Here is a 27,764-nt window from a genome sequence, read left to right as displayed (position 1 = left end):
AGGTTGAATACACATGTAGGAGGTGGTTATGACACTCTTTCTTTCCATCTGTCTGTGCAAATTGGGTTCAGGTCTGTTGCTATTAACCCTTCATGTAGTATAAGACCTTTCTTGTATATTAAATACCTGCTGCAAAGTTATGGTTGCCAGTTTACTTATCTCAATAAAAGTTTTAAGTCATTATTGTGCAAGTAATATGTGGCACAATGTCACTGCTCAATATCCAAACATGGTGCAAAGTAATTTATTATATTGCTTCCTGTGTAACTGCTTAAACTATGTTCACATTATTTGGATAGTTTGAATTCATAAATCAAAGTAACTGTAGGGTTATGGGTTTTTTCTCTATTCCACCCTATTCTTGAATGTTACACAACCAATTGCAAGCTGACTAATCTTAAACTGAAGTTTTGTTTTCGTGTTCAAAGAAGTGCTTTTCTCAAGAATTAAATGGCTCAATATTGTGTGTTTAATCATCATCCAAGGTCTTTTATTGTTTTTTCAGTATAACATAAAAATTATAACAGTAAATATGAATTATGTGCACCATAATGATGAATCCATTGTGAGGATATAATTCCTACTAATTAATGTATTATTTCTCATAGCCAGTGGGTAATGGGTTCACATGTGAGTTGTGGAATAAGGTATGATTTCCATCTCCCCAAGGAAAAGGCTGTAGAAGAGAAAGAAAATTGCATTTAAATTGCAGTACCATAGCAAAATAATCCAAAATGATTGTATTCTTTATATATCAATTTGCTGCAAGGATCCTGTGTGGAATAGGTATGGCATAATCTATGAGTAAAGGACCAGCACACAAATCTATTTTCCTTAATTTATACACACCAGTTAAAAATGCATCATATTGAATGGGGACTTAGATTTTGTTTTTAACTAACCTGTTCAGATCTATTAAGAAATACCTCTGAAGCAGGTGAGATTTGAACCCAGGTCTTCTCTGCAATTTCCACTCTCACTTCCTTTTGGTATTCTTGGATGCATGTTTCTCAGTCCTGATGCCTTATCGATTTTATGTTTATGTTTAGAGGCAAGAAGCATGGTTGAGTTGTTAAATGAAGACATTGCATCTGTCAAGCCCATGGTAAATGAGGAGGAAACTTGATCACTAGAACAGTTAAATTAAGCTGTAAGCAAGTAAAATTAATAAGATACCACTAATGCACGAGATGCATCCAAGACCACTGAAGAAAAGAGTTGAAATTGAAGCAGCATTGGCAATTATCTTTCAAATGGTTCTCTGGATTTGGGTTAGTGCCAAAGGACTGGAGAATTGTAATCATGCCCTTTTTTTAAAAAAAGATAGTCAAGGTGGTTGGCAATTATAGTCTAGTATTTTAGCCTGAGTGGTGGAGGATCTTCTAGAAACAATGACAGGATCCCTACAGTGTGAAAGCAGGCCATTCAGCCCATTGAATCAACACTGACCATCTGCAGAGTATCCCACCCAGAGCCATCCCCCTACCCTATACCTGTAACCCTCCATTTCCAATGGCTAATCCACCTACCCTGCACGTCTTTGGGTTGTGGAAGAAAACCAGAGCACCAAGAAGAAACCCACACAAAGAATGTGCCAACTTTATACAGCCAGTCACCAGAGGCTGGAATCAAACTTGGGTTCCTGGCACTATGAGGCAGCAGTGCTAGCCACTGAGCCACTGTATTGCCTCATTTGGGATAAAATGAATAATCATATAGAAAAATGTGGATTGATTCAGATGAGTCAGCATGGATCTGTGAAAGGAAAATCTTGTCTGTCTAACTTATTTTTTGGAAAGGTAAGAGAAAGGTTAATGAGGGAAAGGTCATGAACTTCTTAATGTCATTCAATACTGCACTACATAACAGACTTGCAAAGGAAGATACAAGTTATGGAATAAAATGCAGATGTTGGGGGATAGGAAACAGACTAATGGTTCCAAAGAAATTATACCAGACTTGAAATATTTCTCTTTCCACAGATGCTGACAAGACGTGCAGAGTTTCTCCAACATTCTCTGTTTTGTTATACATTAATGGTTCATAGATATTTATCAGATTGGAAGGTAGTTCTGCAGGAGTTGATATTGTAATCCTTGTTTTTCCTGATATAGGTAAATGACCTGGATCTTGGTTTACAGGTGACAATTTCAAAGTTTGACATCCACGACCAACTAGACTACCTTCAATATTCATTCCCTTCATGAGTGACATATAGAGGCAGCAGTGTATCCATATTTAAGACACACTACAGTAATTGAGAAAAGCTCCTCTGAAAGCTTCCAAATCTATAAGCTCGACTAGAAGGACAAAGGCACCATCTGCATGGTCCGCTACAAACCACATCATCCTGACTTGGAACTTTATCTCTGGTCCTTCACTATCACAAGGTTAAAATCTTGGAATTTCCTACCTCACAGTACTGACAGTGTCCTTGCATTCCAAGGACAGCAGGGTTCAAGGAGGTAGCTCACCACCACCTTCTCCAGGGCAGTTAGGGACAGGAAATAAATGTCTAGTCAGCAATACCCACTCACACAAATGAATAAAAAGAATTAAATTTGTGAGATCAAAGGGCCCTCTATACCGGAATACTGAGCACCGCTGTGTCCTAGCTCTGCATAGGAATTAAATAAGAAATTGCGGCATTATAGAGTCAGAGATGTACAGCATGGAAACAGACCCTTCGGTCCAACCTGTCCATGCCGACCAGATATCCCAACACAATCTAGTCCCACCTGCCAGCACCCAGCCCATATCCCTCCAAACCCTTCCTATTCATATACCCATCCAAATGCCTCTTAAATGTTGCAATTGTACCACCCTCCAACACACCCTCTGGCAGCTCATTCCATACACGTACCACCCTCTGCGTGAAAATGTTGCCCCTTAGGTCTCTTTTATATCTTTCCCCTCAAAACCCTAAACCTATGCCCTCTAGTTCTGGACTCCCTGACCCCAGGGAAAAGACTTTGTCTATTTATCCTATCCATGCCCCTCATAATTTTGTAAACTTCTATAAGGTCACCCCTCAGCCTCTGACACTCCAAATTCAGGCCACAGCTTTCACTTTGCCCTTGAACTGAAGATATTGAGGATTGAAAATGATACGTTTTTGAGGGGGGAAACATAAACCTCAATTACAAGTCAATCAGTTTAATATTGGTGACAAATTTTAGAAACCATGACATGGAATAATATTAACAGTTGCTTGTGCAAAAGTATGTACGAATACAAGAGAGCCAACACCAATTTGTTCAGGAGAATTGTGTTTAATTATCTTTAAACAGGTTTGTGATTCAGTAACAGAAGGTGGACTAAGGCAGAATAGTGATATTTTGTACACTGACTTTTAAAAGCTGTTCCATAAAGTATTACATTTTAGATTTGTTGACAAAATTGGGATACAAGCAAATACAGGGTTGGTTATTGGATTAAAAAAAAGGTTACATTGAGGAAAGCCTGTTTTTAGGATGGAGGGATGTATACCTTTGAATTCTCCAATGTTCACTGCTGTTTAATGTACATCAATGACTTTGACTTGGGAAGAGAAAGTGCAGGGTAAAATTTCAAAATTTACAGATGACATAAAATACTGAAGACAGTAATATGCTTTTAAAGAAAATAGACATGCTGTTGGAATGCATGGAAATACAAAAGATGAAATGGGATGGGGAGGCATTCTGTTGAATAGTCAAAAGTTATATTTCTACTGTTGAAAATTATGAAAGTTCACGGTGTGGTACTTGAAACTTCTTGACTAAATTTTTAATGTTTCTAAAATTGTTAAAATGTTTGTCAATGCAAAATTCAAAGCTCGGTATACTTTCATTATTTGTGAAGACAAAATTGGTTTATCATTATGTTATTGTTTTAGTAATTACTAGAATATCTCTTATAGGTCATTTACTTAATCTTGTACCTTGTTGCGGATGCGGAGATGTTCATAAGGCACAAATTCAGGAGGTTCATGACTTGGCTTCAGAAAAGCATTCAGCATGAGAACAGCAACTGCTGGTAAAGCGACTATAAAACTCATTAACTTCCATGTACGAGCTAAAGAACAGAAAATTCAGATGTAGATTAAATAGAATCCATGTGTAGCACTAGCAATATACAATAATGACCATTTAGCTAAATGTATTTTGTATTTACTGCTGCATGGTATGAATCAAATAAAACAAAGACATATTCACTACAGACCAGTGTAGTTGGCAACCTGCTTTTGAACTTATTTTTTAACCAAGCTATATTCAGGTTGTCAACTTAATCATTAGTTTTACAACAGATTTTTTAATCGCCAAAAATCTTAAAGTAGTTGTGCTCAACTGAATTTGCTAATATTTAAACATAGCTTGGATTTCCATCATTCTAAGTGATGCAAACATCTAATATGCTTCATGTTTGGATCTCTGCACAAATGCAGTTGGTATGGCATCATGTAACTTTAATACACAGTCACTGCAGGATTGAGTGAGAATGGGCTCCTAATATTATCTGATAAGCATTGAGTTGAACAGAAAGTTACTAACATTGGAACTGACATGTCCAACAGAAGTGTTCATCATAAAATTGGTCACAAACAGTTTTGTTTTTTTAAAGAAGCATAAGCTAAACTTTTAAAAGTCAGTGACTATTTGCTATTAACAATATACATATACAGATTGTTCTGCTATAATGCACATTTTGTTAACACAAACTTGCTATAACACGATTGACAATTGGGGCCACTATTTCTAAAGTGCTAAGTTTTAAAGTATGTATTGGTTATAACATGATCTAAGCCCTATTAGCTTAAATGGTGCTGCTAGTGCATGATTTTCCTATAACACGGGATTGCAAGAGAATGGAACTACCACCATGCTATAAAATAACTGACTATACGTCATATGAAGCATAGTATTTCAAACCTGTGAACCTCACTATCTTTAGCCAAATGCATTCTGTGGTATATTCCAAACACTACAAAAAGCGAAGTAAAATCTTCCTTATCACAAACAAGAAATCCATTAATATGTATAACATTTTAAAATTCTTACACTAATTGATATGTCATTAAAACTTAGTATATCAACATATTTTCAGAAAATTCCAATGCTAAAGTTAGCTCAGCTGAAGCTTGGTTTGGACTTGATACTTTGACACAGACCTGTAATCTGGAAAAGTTCTATCAGATTGGAAAATATCAAACTTAACTCATCCACTGAAGAAATCAGATAGTCAGAAAGTCGGAAAATACAGTCAGTCATCTGTCATAGACAAAATGCTAAAATCTATAATTGAGGAGGTTATAACAGCACATTTAGAAAATCTTAATGCAATCAGTCAACATGATTTTCTGAAAGGGAAATTTTGTTTGACAAATTCTTTGATGAAATAGCAAGCAGTGGAGATAAAAGGAACCAATGCATGTACTCTATTTAGACTTCCAAAAGGCTTTCGACAAAGTGCTGCATCAAAGGTTAATATGCAAAATATGGGCTCGTGGTGTGGAAATTGCATATAAGCACGTATAGAAATCTGGTTGGCTGATAGTAAGCAGAGGTTGAGCAAAAATGGATCATTTTCAGGTTGGTAGGGGTGACAAGTGGGATGCCACATGCCTCACCTATTTACAATCAATATAAATGACTCATTATCAATAGCTTTAGTTGGAAAAATTTCATATTTCTACCACACTCAACATATAATTGTGTTCTAACTTCAATATTAAGAAGTCTGAGATTTTGGTGAAAATTTGTAGCTTAGGTTGTAAGTTTGCTCGCCAAGCTGGTGGATTTGCTCTCAGATGTTTTGTCACCATGCTAGGTAACATCATCAGTGAGCCTCCGGTCAAGCAAACACATGCACAGCAATTCCTAGAGGCCTGGCATTCAAAGTGGAAGTCCATTAACAAACATATAGATTTGAACCCCATTTACTAACCTCTCAGAAACAGAACCAGAAACGATACCAGCTACCACAACAAACTGAGATAGATAGGTAGCAAGCAGGACGGAACACCAACGCTTCACTGGTGACTCACTGATGATGGTGACAAAATGTTTGAGAACAAATTCACCAGCTCAGCGAGCAAACTTACACCCTGATTGAAAGGTCTGGTTCTAATTTTCAATCAATGTCCTCTCTTTGATATCTTGAAAACTTCAACTAAAATTATTCCTTTAATCTTCTCAATTTTGGGGAATCCTAGTTTGTGCAATCTCTTTTGCAATTTAAATCATTGCACTCCCAAGTCAATATATTCATCCTAGAGTGTACCTTCTAGAACTGAATGCAGTAGTCTGAGGATAGCTGCAGAATAATTTCAAACACCTTGTATTCTCATCTTCTATAAACACCACTGTTGCACTGGCTTTTTTTTTCATCATTTCATACCTCTATGACATTTTAATGGTCTTTGTCCAGAGACCAAAAGCCAAATCCTTCCAAAGAAGATAGCCTCACAAGTGCCAACATTGAAACTTATTTACCATCATTTCCCCCTTTTATTTAATCTGTGAGGGGAAAACTTCCAATTTCTATATTGTACTCTGTAGTATTGTTTAACTTGTTAGAATATTTTGCTTAAAAAAGTAGACTGCCATCTAAGTACTTTCTTAGTTGCAGCCTCAACTTTAGACAGCATTATTAACCAGATACTAGCTAAAATCTAACTGCAGTACATCATCAACTGATAATAAATAGTGACCTTGCTACATAATAGCATATAATAACACAGAACTTCACAAATTTGCATGGTTATTTTATTAACCCACTCATGTAGAAATAATAAAGCAAGCTTTCTTCCAAAACATGATAGCTGTTTTTTGCAAAACAAATTTCATATCTGCCCTCTGTTGACTAGGCACTATCAACAACTAACACAACACTTTTAATATAATGAAATGTGCACAAAAGCATTATGAAATGAAGTAAGACAAGTCACAAATGGACATATTAGATAAGGTGCTTGGTCAAAGAAGCAGATTTTAAAATATTTTTAAGACGGGAATAAAACATTTTAAATCTTGGAGATTACAAAAGAGAAATGGAGACAAAACTACAGTAGAAGATAAATCGAATGATATTAGGTGCAGAGGAAAGGTGTAAACATGAAAAGAAATGGAAGAAAATGTTGCAAGTATATTTTTTAAAGAAATCATAGGATATGGGCTTCGCTGGCTAGGTCAGCATTTATTGCCCATTTCTTGTTGCTTTCTTGAATCTCCACAGTCCATTTCTTGTGCTACACCCTTAGGTCGTTAGAGTGTTACAGGACTTTGCTTCACTGACAGCGATGGAACAGCAATATATTTCCAAATCATCTCCGCTTGGAGGGAAACTTCAGATGCTGGTGTTTTATTGCCTGCTGCCCTTGTTCTTCTAGATTGTAGTGGTTGTGGATTTGGAGTTGATTAAATTGAGGAACATCAAACTCCTTAAAGCAAAAAAAAAAATTAATGATATTCGTTGAGATATAAATATTGGTCAGGATGAATTTTTATTTGGATTGTGCCTGGGACGCAACCTTTTGACTCGACGCAAGATCAATGGAAGGATAGAGAGCGCTTATCGCCATTTATATTATAGTACAAGCGAGAAATCTTAAAAATTCAATCTGAAAGGAACAAAAGCAAAATTTTGCTACATGCTAGTTACAATCTCGCCATCTATTCCCACTCATTGAGCACCCTTGCTGCATCTCTTGCATGTGTGATCTTTCCTCTTGACAGTGTCCAGAGCTTGCAAATTTTAGGCGTACGTGATTAGTGGGATGGAAATAATTTTCATTAGGATCAATCAAATACAGCTCTGAAGCACATAAATGAAGTTTAAAGTCATAATTTCCTAGTCTCGGGTGTCACCGTAACACTTTCCTCATTCAATCAGTATGTCTCTGCTTCTTCCCCAGCCACCATTTGTTTCATTGGCGCCTTGGCGCCCGTCACTGGAGCACGAGCTGCTACCGCTAACGGTTGCTTTTCAAATACTATCACAGCACATAACTACCTCTCTGACCCAGTGTCAGCTTTTCATATTTCATATCAACGAACCAGAACATTTCAGCTTTAATGTGGTGATTACTGATCACATATTACTACGGGGTTTTGTTTTACTTGCTGTTGCGTGTCCATGTGCTTGACTGGCTGACGCCAAACTTCTGCTGACCTTCACTGCACTTGCTGCTAACCTTTGCGCCATTTTCGACCTGAGTGAACTTCGACACTCTTCACAAATGCCACGAGCTGCACCGTCGATGACGTCACAAACAACGTCATTTGGAGCGTGCAAGAAAATGGGGCAGACGGCTAGTGAGGAATGGTCTCTGGAGTCACAGAAATGACAATTGAAAGGATGATAGAGGTGAGGTGGAGGAAAATAAGAAACGCCGCACCGAGAAGAATGCCATGAAGTAGCGCAGGCGACCAGACAGAAGTTTGGTTAGAGCCATTCAGTTGAAATTTGCATTTATATCGCACTTTTTACGGCTGCATCACGTCACAAACCACTCCAGCCAATTGTCCTTTTAAAATGTCCACATTGATGTGATGTAAGAAACATGGAGGCCAATTTTGCACAGAGCACACGCTCACAAACAGCAATAGTTAGATAATCTGTTATTGTAATGTTGTGAAGGGTGAACATTGGCCAGGACTTTGTAGAGTTGGTTGTGTTGTTCTTCAAAATACTGTCCTGAGATGTATCCAAGTTCAATCCCTGCAGTCTTGAATCTAGAATCTTGTGATTTAGAGACAAGTGTTACAAACGGAGCCATTATTGACAGCAAAAGCATGGTCGATTCTCTTGCTCCTCTTGCTGCCTGACCTCTTTTCCAGCACCACACTCTGGACTCTGATCTCCAGCATCTGCAGTCCTCCCTTTCTCCTAGCAAGAGCATGGAACATGTGTAGCGAAAAGAGGAGAGGGCAAAGTGGAAGATGGAGAAAGTTATTGGAGAAGGGAATGTAGGGAATGAATGGAATACTGTGTAGTGAATATGAAACAGGAAGATACTTTAAAATTCTCATTATTGCCCCAGAGTTGATGGTTACCTTTAAGATGCATTGCCAGGTCCTGAACTATTCAGTGTGTTATGTCAATTTGCTCTCCTCATCACGAATAGAGGATATGTGGGTATAGATTGCTTTGTTAATTCCCAATGGCCCCAAATTACTGGCCAGAGTTAGCAACTTAAAGTCAAAAAGATCATTTGATATTTTTAAACTTGTGTAAAAATTACAATCACCTTAAGATGATCCTGGACATGATACTATATAATTGATCTAGTCAGAATATCTCTATTTTACTAGTTGAATTTGATACAGGATATTATAATAGTAGCATCTATTATAACATCCCTGTATATACACATTCATTTCTCTTTTAATATTTATAAATTACACATTTAAATACACCTAATTATGTTTTTTTTTGCAGAATTAAGAATCTTAAATGTTGGGTTCTTCTGAATTGTAACCTATGTTGGAGAAATTCAGCCTAATGAATCAGAGACCACAAATGAGGGTCGCGGTGAAATTGACAAGCAGCTTACTAAACAAGGCGATATCACGGAAGAGAAATTGGCCAGGCTGACACAGAATTGATTCTCTGCACAGGTGGCCAGATTGCTCTTCCCAGAACAGAAGGTGCAGGCATGCTTTATAGGGTTACAACATAAAGGTAATAATTGTAAAGCAGTTACAGTACAATGGTGAAAATTGTAAATTGATTAAAACAAGAATAAACTGAATGGAAATTAATCAAGCGTCCAGCGGCAGCAATTCATTTGTAATTTACACAGGAGATTCCTGCCATCTTTATGAGTAGTGAGAATGTCTTCTCGAGAATTCTTAATTGTATTTCCCGTTCGCATGAATATGCGTAAATGTTCCTTCTCCTGGCATCTGGGTCTATCCATTGTGTTCCTCCTGCGAGCAAAATCTTTTGGAGTCTCTCGGTCTGCCTCTTTGTTCATGTGGTATCGGTTTCAATGGGAAATGAGCCTGCCTTTAGGGCATTGGGACTGAAGTACTAATCAGGGTTGGAAGCCTGAAACCAAAAGAGAAAATGCTGGAAAATCTCAGCAGGTCTGGCAGCATCTGTATGGAGAGAAAAGAGCTGAGAAAAGAGTCTAACTGACCCTTTGTCTGCTGAGATTTCCCAGCATTTTCTCTTTTGGGTTTCAGATTCCAGCATCCACAGTAATTTGCTTTTATCCAGGGTTAGGAGCCTACTGTGGAGGTTATTTGGGAAGTGTATTCTGTGGTCTAGGAATAGCTTGGCCATGTCTGGTTAGCCCATTTGGCCACGACTGGGGCATTGTGGGTGTGTTCTGTGTGTGTTGGCAGGCTTGATTTCTGTGTTTCGCTGACCTGCTTCTGTGTTTTTTATGCCGTGGGTGGGCAGGCTAGCAGATTTTTCTCCCACAACCTAAAACTAGCCAATTATTCTAATGAATAAGGTTTTCTAATCACATACCCATTAAACTCAGAATGTTTACTTTTACTATTAGATTTTTAACTTAAAATAAGATTCATAAAATTACCCATCTTCTTAAAAAACCGGTCCTTCAAAGCATGGAGACACAGTTATACATAGATTCTTATTTAAAGAGCTTGTTTGGTTTGAATTTTGTAGGCCTGGACATGTAAGGCACCTTATTTATAGTATCATTAATTATTAAGAAACTGGATCACATGATCTACTAGTATTGGCAACTAGAGATATATGAGACACTAATGTCCATTGTGGGAAAAGATCTGCTCACCCACAATAGGCCCACAAAAGCAAAATTGGCCAAACTGTACCAAAAACACCAGAAGCTCACAAGCCAAATCAGACAGCCCACGCAGATAAGAGGATACACTTTAAGCTCGTTAACAATGACAGAGCACCACAGATATCTCAAAGCCCCAAGGGCAGTTTCACAACCCAGCAATACCAAAGCCACACAAAGAGCAGGTCAGACAGCGAGGCACCAGCAAGGACATGATCCAGGAACAGGACATTGGAAGCACCTCACCACTTCAGAGGAGACATTAACACCTACCTGTGAAGAGGAATGGAACCAATGACACTGTCAGGATGTTGCATTGTGTGAAGGAAAAGGACATTCATCCGATAACTGTTTTCCAATTAGCATTCTTGTAATTTAGATTATTTCATTTCCAGATACATTGTAGTTTCTCAATCAGCCTCATTGTGTGCATTACTATAAAACTGGTCTCATCCTCAGCTCTGGGAAGAGAAATCTAATCTATCTGTACAGACTGTCAGTTCTGTGTCAGCCTAGTCAATTTCTCTTCCAGCAATTGCTTGCAATAAACTGTTTGTCAATTTCACTTTGAGCTGTGTTTTGTGATCTCTAACCTATTGGGCAAATTTCTCCGACAATAATGTTAAAAGATCTGTCCTGTTTGTTAGAAATGTTTGTATTTAAGCAAGCCTCAAGTAATTAGATCCATGAATTCCCTGAAAGTTGAAATTATTCTGACTACTATTCTCTGAAACTATTCTAATAGATTCATCATTTTTTTCAAGGAGTGAATTGCTTGTCACTTGGCATTTGGCAACATATGGGAGAGGCATTTAGCACTAGAGTAGCATCCAGAAGCTTTGCAACACTGGTATGGTGATGTGGGTATTAACTATTGGAGCATTGTGGGGAGGGTATGTGGGGTTTAACTGTTGTATAGAAGGAAACCTGGTGGAAGATTTGGGGCAAGGTTCAGATCTGGTAGCACTCAGGCAATTGTGATGAGCCAGCACTTTGGAGTTAATTATGTGTATGACATCACTTGATAGTTTGTTAAGTCTGCCAGAAAGGAAAGAAAATCTTTACCATGACATGTACTGTTATACAATGAGTAGAACATTACACTTTAATGACGCACACTGAAATATTCAACTACTAAGAGTTATGTTCAAGTTATTCCCTTGTTGCAGGTTGGATTGTTCAAGCTTTAAAGCTTGTCTCTAAAAAATGCTTTAGTATATCTAGAGTGCCTCGAGGACCTCGTAATGGACTGTGAGGGAAATTTGCCCAATAGGTTAGAGATCACAAAACATAGCTTGAAGTGAAATTGACAAACAGTTTATGCAAGCCATATGGCTGGAAGAGAAATTGACTAGGCTGACGCAGAACTGACAGTCAGTACAGGTAGATCATATTTCTCTTCCCAGAGCTGAGGATGAGACCAGTTTTATAGTAATGTGCACAATGAGGCTGATTAAGAAATGGGAAACAACAATGTATCTGGAAATGGAGTAATCTAATTACGAGGATGCTAATTGGAAAACAGTTATCGGATGAATGTCTTGTTCCTTCACACAATGCAACATCCTGACAGTATCAATGGTTCCATTCCTCTTCACAGGTGATAATGTCTCCTCTGAATTGGGGAACTGATTCCATTGTCCTGTTTCTAGAGCATGTTCTTGCATGGCGCCTCTCTGTCTGACCTGCTCTTTGTGTGGCATTGGTGTTGCTGGGTTGTGAAACTGCCTTTGGGTCTTTGAGATATCTGTGGTGCTCAGTCATTGCTAACGGGCTTAATATGCGTCCTCTTGACTGCATGGACTGTCTGATTTGGCTTGTGAGCCTGCTTGGGAATTCTGGGTCTTTTTGGTACAGTTTGGCCAATTTTGCTTTTGTGGGTTAGCAGATCTTTTCCCACAATTATATGGGTATGTTATATTAATATTACATAGGTAAGGCAAATTAGGAAGCGGCGAAGAATTAAAAAAAGACATAAATCACCCACTATGCTGAGAGCAATGGAGATTATTAATTATTGGATTTAGTAGCTTCAGATAATTAAGAGCACATTAGAAGATTAAACAATGCATTAATTTAGTCTTGTCTTCAGAAATGTTTTTTCACTCAACTGAAGGAACGTTCATTTTGTTGTGATTGGTTGTTGGGTGGTCACAAGGTGGGAGGAGACAAAAACTTGGGAAAATTGACCAAAAGGACTGTGTTGAGATCAACTGTACATTTTGCCCGTACATTAAAAGCACAATATTATTCTGAAAGACATTTGATTATTCAATCTTTCACTGGAGGGGTAATGTGTCAATATAAAGGGATTGTACCATGTCTCTGACTAATGTTTCTATTATGCTACTCCACATGTAACCCTTTGAATTTATGTAACTGTTGTAATGAAAGGCCCATTTAATATGGGAATATAGGTTAGTTGCTACAGCAAGTCCTTCTTACTGAGGCATGAAGGGACCTGTTAGCATTTCTTGTTGTAGTTGAAGGTATACTGATGGGCTAAGAGAATAACAGCAATAGTTAGAAACTTATGGACCTCTCAGTTACTTTAGTGCTGTTTTGCAGAGGAAAATTAATTGAGAAAATAAATTCTAAGCTGTGAAATACAGTTGTTGCAGCTGCTAATTTTATTAGTTTTCACCTTTTCAGTTTGGGAATGCAATTAGTTTCACAAAGTATTGATCTTAATACTAAGTCAAAGGTACTGGAAGTCGATTGAGATTTCTGATATCAGTTATATTTGATTTGTTCACTGCAGAGATTGGGCTGCAGTCACTGATTCCATAGTTCACATTCCAGACGAGTTGCTCCAACTACGGTTGGGGAATTTCAGATGATAACAGTGATGGCAGATTGTCAAGGGCCCCAATCTCTGAAACAAAATGTTCAGTACAATCAAATTCATAACATGGAAAAAATTTATTGGTGAAGCAAAGTTGAATACAATCTTAAACTTTTTTGCAGTTTCCATTGTGTAAAATTGTAATATTGTTCTGGGAACATAATTATCTTTAAATATTTCACACGAAAGCCAGAGACCAGAGGCCAATCTTTAAAAAGATATTTTAAGCCATAAGCATAGAAACAGACCCTCTGGTCCAATCAATCCATACCAACCATAATCCTAAATTAAACTAGTCCCATGTGCACTTGGTCCATATCCCTCCAAACATTACTTATTCATGTACTCATCAAAACTTTTAAATGTTGTAACTGTACCCTCGTCCACCACTTCCTCTGGAAGTTCATTCCACACGTGAACCACTGTGTAAAAACGTTGCCCCTTATTCTAAATCCCATTTCAAACCCTTCATCCTTGGTAAAATCTTGGTAAACCTTTTCTGAGCCTTCTCCCTTCTCCAGCTTAATTATATCCTTCCCATAGCTGGGCAACCAGAACTGGTCATGGTAATCCAGAAAATGCCTCACCAATGTCTGGTACAATATCAACATGATGTCCCAACTCCTATATGAGGGCAAGCATGCTAAACACCTTCTTACCCATCCTGTTTACATGTGACCACCTTGTGGTGATGAGATTACTGTCAAAATTCAACAGATTTTTAAATGATACAAAGTCTAAAGAAAAAAATTGTAGCATCTCTAATTTAGCTTGTAACATTGACTCTAACTATTCGATGGCAAAAACAATAACTGTAATCCCAGAAAAAAATGTATATTTTCAAGGTATTAACCCTATTAATTCATCCTCAGTCTTTCACAAATTTTAGGTTGCCACTTACCAACCCCACTTCTAATTAGACTTTGCTCAATCAATTCAAGCCTGAATCACACCACAACTTGCATCCAGTATTGTTTTCATCTCACTTTCCTACATTTCGTAATTTCTAATCATGTACCTTAATTATTTATGTTGGACACGATGTAAAACATCCAATTGTATTAACTATAATTGATACTAGTCAATTGTCTAATCCATCATCATTTATAAACAAGAGATAGTTAGTCCCTGGGTTGCGAATGGATTTTGTTCTGGAGTCTCTTTGCGAGTCTTTGTACAGAAGTTGTAATACAATGCCGGACAATGCAAAGCAGTTGTTGGTAAGTACAGGAAATGTTTGAATGTTGGGTCTTTAAAGTTACATCCTTATACGGTTTGTGTTTGTAAGTACAAGCATTTTGAAAAAAAAAGTGTCTGAGATCTCCAATGTACAACGTACAATGAACATTGGAACTGCAACATGAGAAGGGCATTCAACAGAGTCTGCCTTGCCATTCAGCCATGATCATGACTGATCAAATACTTCAATGCCTTCTACCCATCCCATCCCTATAAATCTGTAGGCTGTTGTTAATTAGAAAATACATCAATCATTTCCTTAGGCATACTCAGACTGAGCTTCAACAGCCCTTTGGTGGAGAATTACAAATGTTCACAGTTCAAAACAAAATTCTCATCCTGGACTTAAGTGGCATCCACTTATTTTTAAATTGTGTCCCCTGCTTCTAGACCTCAACCAAGGGAAAACATATTATCTGCATTTAGCCTGTCTATCCTTTGACATTTTGTAGGATTCGAAAATATAACCTCTCATTCTTATAAACTCTAGGGAATACAGGACAGTTTGCCAATCTTTCCTCAAAAGAACCCAGCCATCCTGCGAACAAGTCTGGTGAAACTTTATTACACTCAATCCACAGCAATATTATCTTTCCTGAGACAAAGACACCAAAATTGGGCATAGTACTTCAGGTGCAGTTGAATCCAGCTCCTATGCAACTGCAGTGAGACTTCACTATGCCCATAATCAAATACTCTTGCAATACAGGCTAACATTCCATTAGTCTTCCAGATAATTGCTGTTTTTCCATATTAACCTTCATTGATTTATTGGGGTGGCACGGTGGCACTGCTGCCTCACAGCGCCGGAGACCCGGGTTCAATTCCCGCCTCAGGTGACTGACTGTGTGGAGTTTGCACGTTCTCCCCGTGTCTGCGTGGGTTTCCTCCGGGTGCTCCGGTTTCCTCCCACAGTCCAAAGATGTGCAGGTCAGGTGAATTGGCCATGCTAAATTGCCCATAGTGTTAGGTAAAGGGTAGATGTAGATGGAGGGGTATGGGTGGGTTACGCTTCGGCGGGGCGGTGTGGACTTGTTGGGCCGAAGGGCCTGTTTCCACACTGTAGGTAATCTAATCTAATCTGTCTGACCTGCTGCGCTTTTCCAGCAACACATTTTCAGCTCTGATCTCCAGCATCTGCAGTCCTCACTTTCTCCTATCACAATAACCTTCCTGCATCCACCTATCACCATTCCACCTACCGTTTCTCCAACCCCACACCCCTATTTATTTCTCAGTACCCTTCCTCCTCCCTAATCCTGATGAAGAGTCCTGACCGAAACATCAACTCTTCTGCTCCTCGGATGCTGCCTGACTTGCTGTGCTTTTTCTGGCGCCACACCTTATTGACTCTGACTCTCTAGCATCTGCAGTCCTCTTTCTCTATTTTTCTTTTCATGTTATATAATCCCAAATTTCCTTTGTTAGCCACGGATGACTGACCTTGAGTTTTTGCACTTCAAAGGGATACAGAGTTGCTACAAGTCACAATAGTTCTTTAAAGACTACCATTGGCTATTACAGTCATACATGTTAATGTGTTTTTCAAATCCACCTCTGCCAATTTGTGCCTCATGCCTTCATAGTTTTCTTTATTCAAATTTAATACCTTTGCTTCAGAGTGAAATAATTCACTTTCAAACATAATGTAAAATTTTGCTGTGGTCACTGTTAGTTAACCCTTTACATAACCTGAGATGTAAAAGAGTGTGTCCTCTAGCCCTCAACATACTGCTTTGAAAATCCCTTCCTCATACTCCAGAAATTCATTTTCTGTAGTTTGTGCACAGTTGGTTTGCCCAGTCTTAGTGCACACAAAAGTCACCTTTGATAATTATGTTGCCCATGCCACATGTTTCTCTCTTCTCATGATAAATATTGAAGCGCCAAACTACCATTTCCTTTGATGCCTATAAATAATTTCAACTAATATCTGCTGTGTCTTAGCTGTACCCAAAAAGATTTCATACAGGGAATCTTAGAGCCTTCAGGACTTAAAAGTTTAACAATTTTAGAGCATGATTACCTCCTTCCATGCCTGTTACCCACACCACATCCAGGTTCTTTTTAGCAAAGCCAACCCATTTTCACCTCTCTAGTTTTCTTCCCTTGCTTGCTATCGATAATTCCTTTGTCTGCCTGTCTTTTCTGACTTCCTGGACTCTCTACAGAGAATTTGTTTCTAAGTATGTAAGCTGAGCTTGAAGGCTTGTTTTCAGATTTTACGTCACCATACTAGGTAATATCATCAGTGAGAGTCTCCGGTGAAGCGCTGGTGGAAGCCTCTGTTTCTTTCTTTCAATTTTTTCTTTCTTTCAGATCCCCAACAACAGGAGTTCTTTGTTCTTCGAATCAGAGAGCCTACCTTACTAACGTAGTGATCCCATCTCTTATCACTGGCACATCTCCACCTCCTTTTCATCATTCTTCCTAAAATGTTAAATAGCCTTCAACATTCATTTCCTTGTTCTGGTCACCATGCAGTCATATATCTGTAATAGCAATTAGATTATACCCAGGTATCTGTATTTGTGCCTTCAGATCATCAGCTGTGAGAGTGACGCATGCATTCAAGGTATTGTTCCCTTAAGATTTGTCTTTGTCATCAATCTGCTTTTGAAGTATATTCTGTGTGACTAAGCTTATCTTTTAGTCTCTGAGTCAGCGGTTACTTATTTTACTCAACTCGAATCCAACCCTTTTGGTAAATTTATTTAATAGTTTCAATGCTATTTTGGAAATCTTGCATTCAATTGTCGATCACATCCATCTGAATTACATGCTAATTTGATGTTATTCTTTCATTTCAAAGTCACTCTTATCCAAACCTCCAATGTGAAGCACATCATATTCTTTCAACTTCAGCAAACCTTATCAAGTCACAATTCACCTTTGAATAAAAAAAAATTGTTGGATTATCATGGATTCAATCACAAGCTCAAAACCAATCCAGTGCACATTTCAACATCATGCATCAAAAGTGGGTGAATGATTGCAATGCAGTTCTTTTGCTGATCTGACAGCATGCCTCCAAAATATCATGTGGACCAACTGTTTTTTTAAAAAAGTCCTGAATATTGGCTGTCACATGAAAAATGAGTTAGAAAGAATGTACAGTGGGATATTTGGTGTAATTTTAGCTGCAGGTGTGATCAACAGTAACATGTTTATTGGCAGATTTTTTAAAAAAGTCTAAAAACAAACCGAAGTTTGGTAATTTCTGCAATTGTCAAAGCAAAGGTGATGTGATTGCCTCAGACCATTTGGATTTAATGATCCGATATTTGTAAACGCATTACATGTAATGTTCAATATATACAGAAGGCTAGTAGGACTATAATTCAAAAACAGAAAGTGTAATTTAAAATAAAAACTTTTGCTCAAAATGGTCAAGTTACTTCACCAGACAAAGTTGTCAGTGTTTAATTCAAACACAGTAGGGAAGTTATGAAAAGTCCTTATAGTATAATTAGTTATCATGTATGCAAATATTCCTAATTTTATGTCCAGGTTAAGTTGGGGCTCTTGTGGCACAGAACTGGTCTCCCTGCCTCATTGTCCCACCTGGTCTAAATATGTATCATAAGAAATCTGAACAGATTGATTAAAGATATCAACATCCAACCTGGTCAATCTTACTATCTTATAGTTCTTATTTCACTTACTTTGCATCTAGTTTAAAGTTTATCACCCAAAGGAGTTTTTGATTTTAATTATGTGTAGCGAATCGCAAATATAAAATTTTACATTCAACTTTTTTCAACCAATTTGTACCCAATTGGAAACCCATCCCACCTACTGATATCCATGATCAACTAGATTAACCTTTTTTAGTCACCAACTATTCTATGCTATGGCCATGTTTCTATTCAAATACCTTTCACTTGCCTTTGTCCAATTCAATGATAATTACAAAATTTCCTAATTTAACATAAATCACATTTTAATTTTATCCACAATTACCATAGTTATCTTACATATGCAAAATCTAACAAAAAAAACTTTAATGCTACTGCTACCTAAAACATTCATTAATTCATTTATCTCAAATCTGCCAATCTTGACTATCTTTTATTTAATCGAAACGTTTCCTGACCTTTCAGTCATTTATTTTATCACACTTCCATGAATGGATGATGTTTATTGAGTACAAGCTTGGAAATGAAGAGTCCAAAAGAGTCAGTGAACAGTTGATGCAAAATAAATAGGAACATAAAAGGAGGAGAGCATACCGCTCACATTTTAATTAGATTATGGCAGACGAGAATGTTACTTCACTTCCTTTGGTTCCAAATTCTCCTTTTACACTTAGTATAGAATCTGCTTTCGGTATCAATTAGTCCTACCTTTTAGATGCAAGTATATAAGAAATTCAATGGCTATGCGAGCAGCACTTTCATCAGCAAGATTTTGTAGCAAGTTACCTGAAAAATTGCAAATTAAGGTTTATCATATTTAATCTAGAAAAATTTTTTTTGTTCAATAAAGATTGCTAACATTCTATCATAAAACATTTCCAAGCTAGATTGATGAATCAGATAGTGTAAATAAAATCCCAACAATAGTTCACAAAGGACAACTGATATGTAATCAATTTGTTACACCAACCATTTCTATAATTCTTAATTATCAGAAAGTCAGACACTTTTGCCCTATCTAACTCATCCTACATATATGCTTTTCATTGCAATTGAATATATTATTCTGTTTTGATTGAGAGATCATCTATCTGTTTATTTGTTCCTTCTGATTTAGGAAGTACATTCACAGATTGTAAAACTAATTTGTGGCATTTGTTTTGGTCTGCAATGTAGGGATGAACTAATTAACTACTTTCTCTTACCACGCTTAATTTCATCTTCAAGCTGCAGTTCACGTTTGCCAGCCAGGCCATTCTTGTCACTTAAGGATCGGTGATTGTCCACTGCATCTGTGATTAGGACAGTTACCAAAAACAACATTAAGAACTTTTATTAATCTGCAATACCAAAACTGTTCAACTAAATTGCAAAAATGTAATGTTTATGGCAAATGATTTTTCAGAATAATTTAGTGTTTAAATTTAATTTCATATTGCTTGATGAAACTTAATAGTTCAATATCTATCCATTTTCGATAGGTTCTTACACAACATATTAGCATATTTTATAGAGACAAGTGTACAAGGTCATGCAGGTCTCATTGCGCCTTGCCCCTTTCCCAACCTATGACCATTTCAGCGAATAATCTGGCTTTTGTTTGCTTCCAAAGTGAATGATTTCACATTTATTCACATTATGCTGCATATGTCATGTATTTGTCCACTCACTTTACTTGTCCAAATCACACTGTAGCATCTTTGTATAAAGTTAAAGTGCATGGGTTTGAGGGTATTGTATGGCCATGAATAGAAAACTGTTTGCAGACAGTAAACAAAGGAATAATAAACAGGTCTTTTTCCAAATGGCAGGCAGTGATTAGTGAGATACTGCAGGAATCAGTGCTTGACCGCAGCTATTAATACCATACATTACAATTTAAATGAAGAAATTAAATGCAGCATCTCCATGTCCGCAGACAACAAAGCCAGGTAAGAGTGTGAACTATAAGGAAGATACAAAGATGCTACAGTGTGATTTGGACAAGTAAAGTGAGTGGACAAATACATGACATATGCAGCATAATGGGAATAAATGTGAAATCATTCACTTTGGAAGCAAAAAAAAAGCCAGATTATTAGCTGAAATGGAGATAGGTTGGGAAAGGGGCAAGGTGCAATGAGACCTGCATGACCTTGTACACTTGTCTCTGAAAATTTGCATGCAGGTGCTTCAGGTGGCGAAGGCAAGTGGCATTTCCACCTTCACCAAGAGGATTTGAGTATACATACTTCTTCAAGCATTTCAGAACCTCATTTAAATGCTTTTTTAAATGATAGGTCATACACTTCGATACATTTCTGACCTTGGCATCAATGAACAATGTAAAATTTCCAGCAGTAGTCTGGATACCAAAGAGTGACATGAATCATAGCTATTTTGTCCACTCCTTAATCCATTTTAGATTTATTCTATGAACATAGAAAAATTGGAACTATTTTGTAATGAGAGATATCTGCACATGCTGTGTTAAGTTCACAGTAGGAAATCAGGAATTGTTGAGAACTACTAGGTCAAACAAATATCACTATAACAGATCAAAAAGAATTTGTACATGCACTGCAATGAGATATTGTCATTTAATTGACCAGTGGTGTGCCACAAGGTTCAGTGCTGGGTCCCCTGCTTTTCATCTTTTATATAAATGGTTTGAATGTTAACATAGGATGTATAGTTTGTAAGTTTGCAGATGACACTAAAAGTGGAGGTGTGGTGGACGTGAAGAAGGTTAAAACAGAGTACAATGGGATCTTGATCAGATGGGCCAATGGGCTGAGGAGTTGCAGATGGAGTTTAGTTTAGATAAATGTGAGGTGGAAAGGCAAATCAGGTCAGGACTTATACACTTAATGGTAAGGCCCTGGGGAGTGTTGCTGAACAAAGAGACCTTGGAGTGCAGCTTCATAGTTCCTTGAAAGTGGAATCTCAGGTAGGATAGTGAAGAAGGAGTTTACAATGCTTTTCTGTATTGGTCAGAGCATTGAGTATCAGAGTTGGGAGGTCATGTTGCGGCTGTACAGGTCATTGGTTAGACCATTTTTTGGAGTATTGTGTGTATTTCTGGTCTCCCTCATATTGGAAGGATATTGTGAAACTTGAAAGGGTTCAGAAAAGATTTACAGGCTTGTTGCCAGAGTTGGATGATTTGTGCTAATGGGAAAGGCTGAATAGGCTGGGACTGTTTTTCCTGGAGTGTTGGAGACTGAGGGGTGACCTGATAGAGATTTATCAAATCATGAGGGGCATGGATAGGGTAAATAGACAAGGTCTTTTCCCTGATTTGGGGGAGTTCAGAACTAGAGGGCATAGGGTTAGGGTGAGAAGGGAAAGATATAAAAGGGACCTAAGGGGCAAATTTTTCACACAAAGGGTGGTGCATGTATGAAATGAGCTGCCAGAGGAAGTGATGGAGGCTAGTACAACAACAACATGTAAGAGGACTCTGAATGGGTATATGAATAGGAAGGGTTTAAAAGGATATTGGCCAAGTGCTGGCAAATGGGATTAGATGAAGTGAGGAAATCTGGTCAGCATGGACAAGTTGGACCAAAGGGTTGGTTTCCGTGCTGTACATCGCTATGACTCTACTCATCTCTCCCACCCACCAAAGAACTAGGGTTCTGTTCTTTTCTTCCTCCTCACCTCAATACTTGTTTGAAGCTCATTACTTCTAATGTTTTCTAGCTTTGACCCAAATATTTAACTTTGTTTCTCACTCCATGGATGCTGCATGACCACCAACATCTGCTGTTCATTTAGAATGCTCAGCATTTGCAATGTTTTATCTTTTTATATTGGAGGAAAGTGGTTTATTATCCTTGGCTTTTTAGCCAGTGCTTATTCCATCAGTATAACCACTGTTGTATCTTACCTGTAAAAAAACATCTAGCTGCTTTAACAACTCAATTGGTAAATACACTGCCAAAAATGACAGCATAGGAGGCCTTGTAGAGTTTTATAAAACCATGTGGGGCAAAGATAAGATGTATAGCCATGACCCTTTCCCTAGAGTAGGGGAGTTCAAAAGTCATGGGCATAGGTTTAGGATGAAAAGGGAAAGATTTAAAGGGAGCTGAGGAGTAATTTTTTTTCCTGCAGAGAGTGGTGCATGTATGGAATGAACTGCCAGAGGAAGTGGTGGAGGCTGGTACAATTACAACATTTAAGAGAATGGATATATGAATAGGAGGGTTTAGAAGGATACGAGCCAAATGCGGACAAATGGGACTAATTCAGTTTAGGAAACCTAATCAACATGGGTAAGTTGGGCTGAAGGGTCTGTTTCTGCACTGTATGATCTTATAGTGCAGCAAACACCCAAGTTAGACCTACATTTCATGCAGCCTGAGCTGATTTCAGCTAAGACAAGTGTATGAACAATTACCTTGGTCACGTATAGATAATAATGTTTGGCACATTCACAACTGATTATTAATTACTGTTTCCTGATGGAAAGTGCATAAAACTAAGGAAGATACTAGGGCAGATCACTTGTAGAGCTGACTTATCACAAAATAATTCATAAAAGGTCAAAGTCTTTAAAAAAAGATAATGATTGAGATAGTTCAGATTTTTTCCTGTAGATAGGATTCCACCAATAATCTGTTATGCCACACATATTACACTAAGATATAGCCAGAGAACAGTTTCCTAAAAAATAAAATTAAGGATATGGACATTTCTTGGAAGGCGAACATTTATGGCAAAGATGATAATGGGCTATTTACTGGAACTACCATCATTATGGTAAAAGATATTCCCACAATGCTGATAAGTGCAGTATGTCACCAACTGAAATACTGTTAAGATATTTAATTGACAGGGAACATTACAGCTTCGGAATTGAGATAAAAGATTGACATATCTTCAATGTATTACACATGTACAATATTAATTAGCACTTGCTGAAAGAGTACTCACGTGGTCCTAGTAGGTATCCTGCACTGTTTAATGTCCACCCCCGTTTATCCTTTGCCTGCTACACAAATATTTTATTATTACCTTTTCGGTACCCTGCAATCTACTAGAATAACAAAACATCCATGTTATTTTAAAATTTAGCAACTATTACCAGCAGGAAAGCTTACATTGTACTAGTTCCCATTTAAAATGGTGAATAAAATAGAACAATATAGAAACAAGCTACAATTTATTTAATGATATGTCATCTTCTGTGAATTGACATATCAATAGTTTTCTGGTCTTCATTTACAACTAATAAAAGAAAAAAACTGCCATACAAAATGTTTTATTTATAATTTGAGGACTGAGAATTTCAAAATACAACTTTGAATAAAAGAAAAGAATAGTTGGTGAGATATTCAGCAAGATGCATTGGAAATTTCAAACTGACATAATTTGTAAAAACATGGGTTTGACAACTTGAAAGTGGAGTCACAGGTAGATAGGATAGTGAAGAAGGCGTTTGGTATGCTTTCCTTTATTGGTCAGAGTATTGAGTACAGGAGTTGGGAGGTCATGTTGCGGCTGTACAGGACATTGGTTAGGCCACTGTTGGAATATTGCGTGCAATTCTGGTCTCCTTCCTATCAGAAAGATGTTGTGAAACTTGAAAGGGTTCAGAAAAGATTTACAAAGATGTTGCCAGGGTTGGAGGATTTGAGTTACTGGGAGAGGCTGAACAGGCTGGGGCTGTTTTCCCTGGAGTGTCAGAGACTGAGGGGTGTCCTTATAGAGGTTTACAAAATTGAGGGGCATGGATAGGGTAAATAGGCAAAGTGTTTTCCCTGGGGTTGGGGAGTCCAGAACTAGAGGGCATAGGTTTAAGGTGAGAGGGGAAAGATATGCGGGGCAATTTTTTCACGCAGAGGGTGGTACGTGTATGGAATGAGCTGCCAGAGGATGTGGTGGAGGCTGGTACAATTGCAATATTTAAGAGGCATTTGGATGGGTATATGAATAGGAAGGGTTTGGAGGGATATGGGCCAGGTGCTGGCAGGTTTGTTTGGGATATCTGGTTGGACCGAAGGGTCTGTTTCCATGCTGTACATCTCTATGACTTTATGACTGATTGGATAAAAAGCAGTAGATGTACATTGAATAAAATAATATTTGCAAAAATAAAAGAAAAACATGATCAAAACAACTGCAGGATAGCTAGCACTCATAACAATATTCCATCAGTGGTCCTGATGGGAAAACTGACCCAAAACAATAGGACCTGGTGAGCAATTTTAAACACACATCTTACAGTTAGTTAAAAATAGCCTGGTGATATATTGATCTGTTTTGTGAAAATTCTGATTTGAATGTGCTCTTCTGAGCAGGTGGCAAAGACACCAGTCCAAAGCCAACTGGTTGCAATGAGGTCTCAACTGTATTGTTTAACCTTAACTTGAATGAATAACTGCCACAGCTTTCTTGGCATATAAAAAGGCAATGAGAATATGATCTGGGACTAAAGGAAGCCACTTTTCTTTATCCTCCTTATCAAGCCAGAAGAGGTGCTTTTCCAGGCCTGGGAGAATGTTTAGGTCACCTCTGTTCTGGGGTTGGAGTTGATCTCTTCCCTCACAGGACCCTCCCAAAAATGCTTGCTTATGACGTATCTTGCTTAAGAACCTTTTCTTCACGGAGGCCAATAGTGTCTTCCTGTTTACCTGCACCCGCGTATATTTGCCCGCTGTCACCTTTTGTCCACTTTGGGCAAGCAGCTGCTAAAGTCTGTGGAGTTAAAGCGTTGAGATATACACTTTTGATTGTTATCTGACACCGGCACAAATCCTTTGGATAAGTAAAAAAAATCACCTTTTAGGAGAATCGAACCTACACGGTAGGTTTGTTCTGAACAGTTCTTACCGAACTATCATGCCTCTCTCGTTCTCTTTCCGCCTTCACCTTCTCCGAATATTCCCTGAACGCTCTCTCAAATGCACATGTTTCAGTGACGCTTATTGCACGGTAAAGTCAAAGATCCGACTTTCATAATTATCGTATAGTTTCCAAATCATAGATAGATACGCAGTATGACATTTTGAATAGTAACGTTTCAACTTATTCTTATTTAATAAGCAGCTGTCTGCAACCTACTGTAATCCTGTTCTTCCTAATTTTGAGTATTTTTCCCTTTTTATGTGTTAAAATAACATCTGGTATGCGTTTAAAACACTACTTTCGTTTCGCATTTACTGGTATTCAATCAGTATTAACATTGTCGTCAGTATGATTATACTCAGTTACATTTTTAAGGAGGGAGTGAGGACTGCAGATACTGGAGATCAGCGTCCAAGAGTATGGTGCTGGAAAAGCACAGCCGGTCAGGCAGCATCCGAGGAGTAGAAGAGGCGACGTTTTGGGGCAGAAGGGCGTTATGCCTGAAAAGTCGACTCTCTGCTCCTCGGATGTTGCCTGACAGGCTGTGCTTTTCCAGCAGCACACTCTTCAACAATTTTTAAAAGCCAATCCTGCATTTAAGTAGAAAAGGGAAATGCCGCTAAATGGGCAGCGTTAGGTCCGAACTTACACAGAAAAACGTTGAATTAAATGATACCTGAAGCATCCGAAATAAGAAAGCAGGAACTTCATAAAGAACTCACCGAAAGGACGAGCCCGAAAGAATGGGAGACGGCGGCACACAAGACGAGAGACAGACAGAGGACACTGGCGAATCGCGGCATCTGAAAGCAGGGGGGAAGAAAAAAACAGCACAATTTCTACAGACATATCCCAGAGAAAAAGAGAACATCATTTTAAGACAACAGCGTAAATAGAAAATTATAGGTCTGACTATTGTGATCTTAGGAGAAAGTGAGGACTGCAGATGAAAAAGGGCTTATGCCCGAAACGTCGATTCTCCTGCTTCTTGGATGCTGCCTAACCTGCTGCGCTTTTCCAGCAACACATTTTTCAGCTATTGTGATCTTACCCTGTTTTTCCTCTGAGTGTTTTCTTCTAAATTCGACGATGTGATGTTACTGCTTCTATTGGTTGAAGCCCCGAGTATTGCTGAAATAACAATTTTGTCTCTTGACGAGAGCAATGTCTATCATCGCAGAAGTTATTGCAGAGACTGCAGCGGGCTGTGTATTTATATACGAAACCAATCGGATCATCAATCTTTCTTCAGCGTCACGAGCTCTATTTTCTCTGTATGTCACCCCCATTAGATCCAAAATTACACCAATTAAATGAAATATACTTTTAGGTAATTTGGCTGCAGATAGACACGAAGCAGATAATTACATTTGACGAGTGCACTGTCCCAAAGGCTGGCTGCCCAACGCGTAAATTGCCTGGTATCCGTTAGCTACGAATTACCACATCTGACTTTGAATCAAACACTTTGTTTCCACGAGTATTAAAATTATTTTCTATCGTCTTCAGAACTTTATATTTGCCGCGCGTGACATGTACACTTTCTAAATATTACAAAAATGTTAACTCTCCTTTCTCAGAATTAGATTATCAGAAATTTTTTTCTCTTCCCCATGACGGGTGAACCGACATTGCAGCTCAAAATATGTGATTTCAATTCTTTTAACCCTTGGATATAATTGGATATAAAAGCACGTTGTTCCACGTCATTACTTATTTCCAGAGTTGTAAATACAGGCCGTTATCTTAAACTGGTCACAATTTCTGTTGTAATCAAGGTTTACAGGCCTCAGAAACATCTTTTCATTCGTTTGCGGGGTTGGGCAATTTTAAAATTTGAATGATGGCCATGTACAACCCAGGCTCATAGTCCACAGTAAATTAGGTCTACAAAGCAGTAGTATTTAGATGACACCAAATTTATGGACTCAAAACTTTTGAAAGTTTTAGGTAAAAGGAACTACTGAAGAAGATGTGAAACTTCACTCTTAAGGTTCTGAAAAAAAGGAATGTGCAATCATCCTGGAGTTCAGCATAGTAGGAGTTTGTGTGTTGAAGATCACTCAGGGAGTTCACCTTGCTGCACGTTGTTTATTGTAGTTATAGATAATGATGACAGTAGCTCCAACTCCTTTCCACCACACGGCTGAGGAGGAATCACTCCCACTCTTGTATTGGAAAGATTCGGAGGTTGACAACAACTTATTTGGCTGGATTTTGACCATCAAATGGAACTCTGACTCAATGGCAGAGACCCTGTCCATTGTACCACAAAGCTTCCACTAGGGATCCAGTCGTATTAAAAATGTAAAGCTTAAAACAGCTGTACAGAATTCATCCATATTACAGTAAGAATTTGTTTTGGTATAGTTGTTCATGTCCTCAGAATGTCTTGAAGTCATTTACATCCAATTCAATTGTGTTATGGTCAGGTGAGGAGGGCTGATCT

The 27,764-nt window shown here is 38.1% G+C and overlaps 2 protein-coding genes across 3 annotated transcripts; both read right to left on the bottom strand.

The window, feature by feature from the left end:
- Positions 1–501: 501 nt before the first annotated feature.
- LOC140493359 (cytochrome c oxidase subunit 6A2, mitochondrial-like) lies at positions 502–8,184 on the bottom strand. Its single transcript, XM_072591758.1, has 3 exons — positions 8,100–8,184; positions 3,923–4,056; positions 502–676 (listed from the first exon to the last, which is right to left on the bottom strand). Exons 1-3 carry the CDS (start codon positions 8,182–8,184, stop codon positions 596–598), a joined length of 300 nt encoding a protein of 99 aa, XP_072447859.1. The 3' UTR covers positions 502–595.
- A 5,182-nt stretch (positions 8,185–13,366) lies between these two features.
- LOC140493358 (galanin peptides-like) lies at positions 13,367–26,492 on the bottom strand. 2 transcript variants are annotated; one of them, XM_072591756.1, is made up of 6 exons: positions 26,367–26,492; positions 26,038–26,118; positions 23,402–23,459; positions 19,687–19,773; positions 19,190–19,267; positions 13,367–13,634 (listed from the first exon to the last, which is right to left on the bottom strand). In XM_072591756.1, the coding sequence occupies exons 2-6, from the start codon at positions 26,116–26,118 to the stop codon at positions 13,576–13,578; spliced, it is 363 nt and encodes a 120-aa protein (XP_072447857.1). In that variant the 5' UTR covers positions 26,367–26,492; the 3' UTR covers positions 13,367–13,575. The 2 variants fall into 2 exon arrangements, with proteins under 2 accessions (XP_072447857.1, XP_072447858.1); XM_072591757.1 differs by having other exon boundaries at positions 23,402–23,456.
- Between the last annotated feature and the right edge of the window lie 1,272 nt (positions 26,493–27,764).

This window comes from Chiloscyllium punctatum, chromosome 22 (genome assembly GCF_047496795.1).
Source record: "Chiloscyllium punctatum isolate Juve2018m chromosome 22, sChiPun1.3, whole genome shotgun sequence".
In the NCBI taxonomy this organism is placed as follows: Eukaryota; Metazoa; Chordata; class Chondrichthyes; order Orectolobiformes; family Hemiscylliidae; genus Chiloscyllium; species Chiloscyllium punctatum.
The sequence above is the reverse complement of the archived record's forward strand: the minus strand, read 5'-3'. Positions and strand labels throughout refer to the sequence as shown.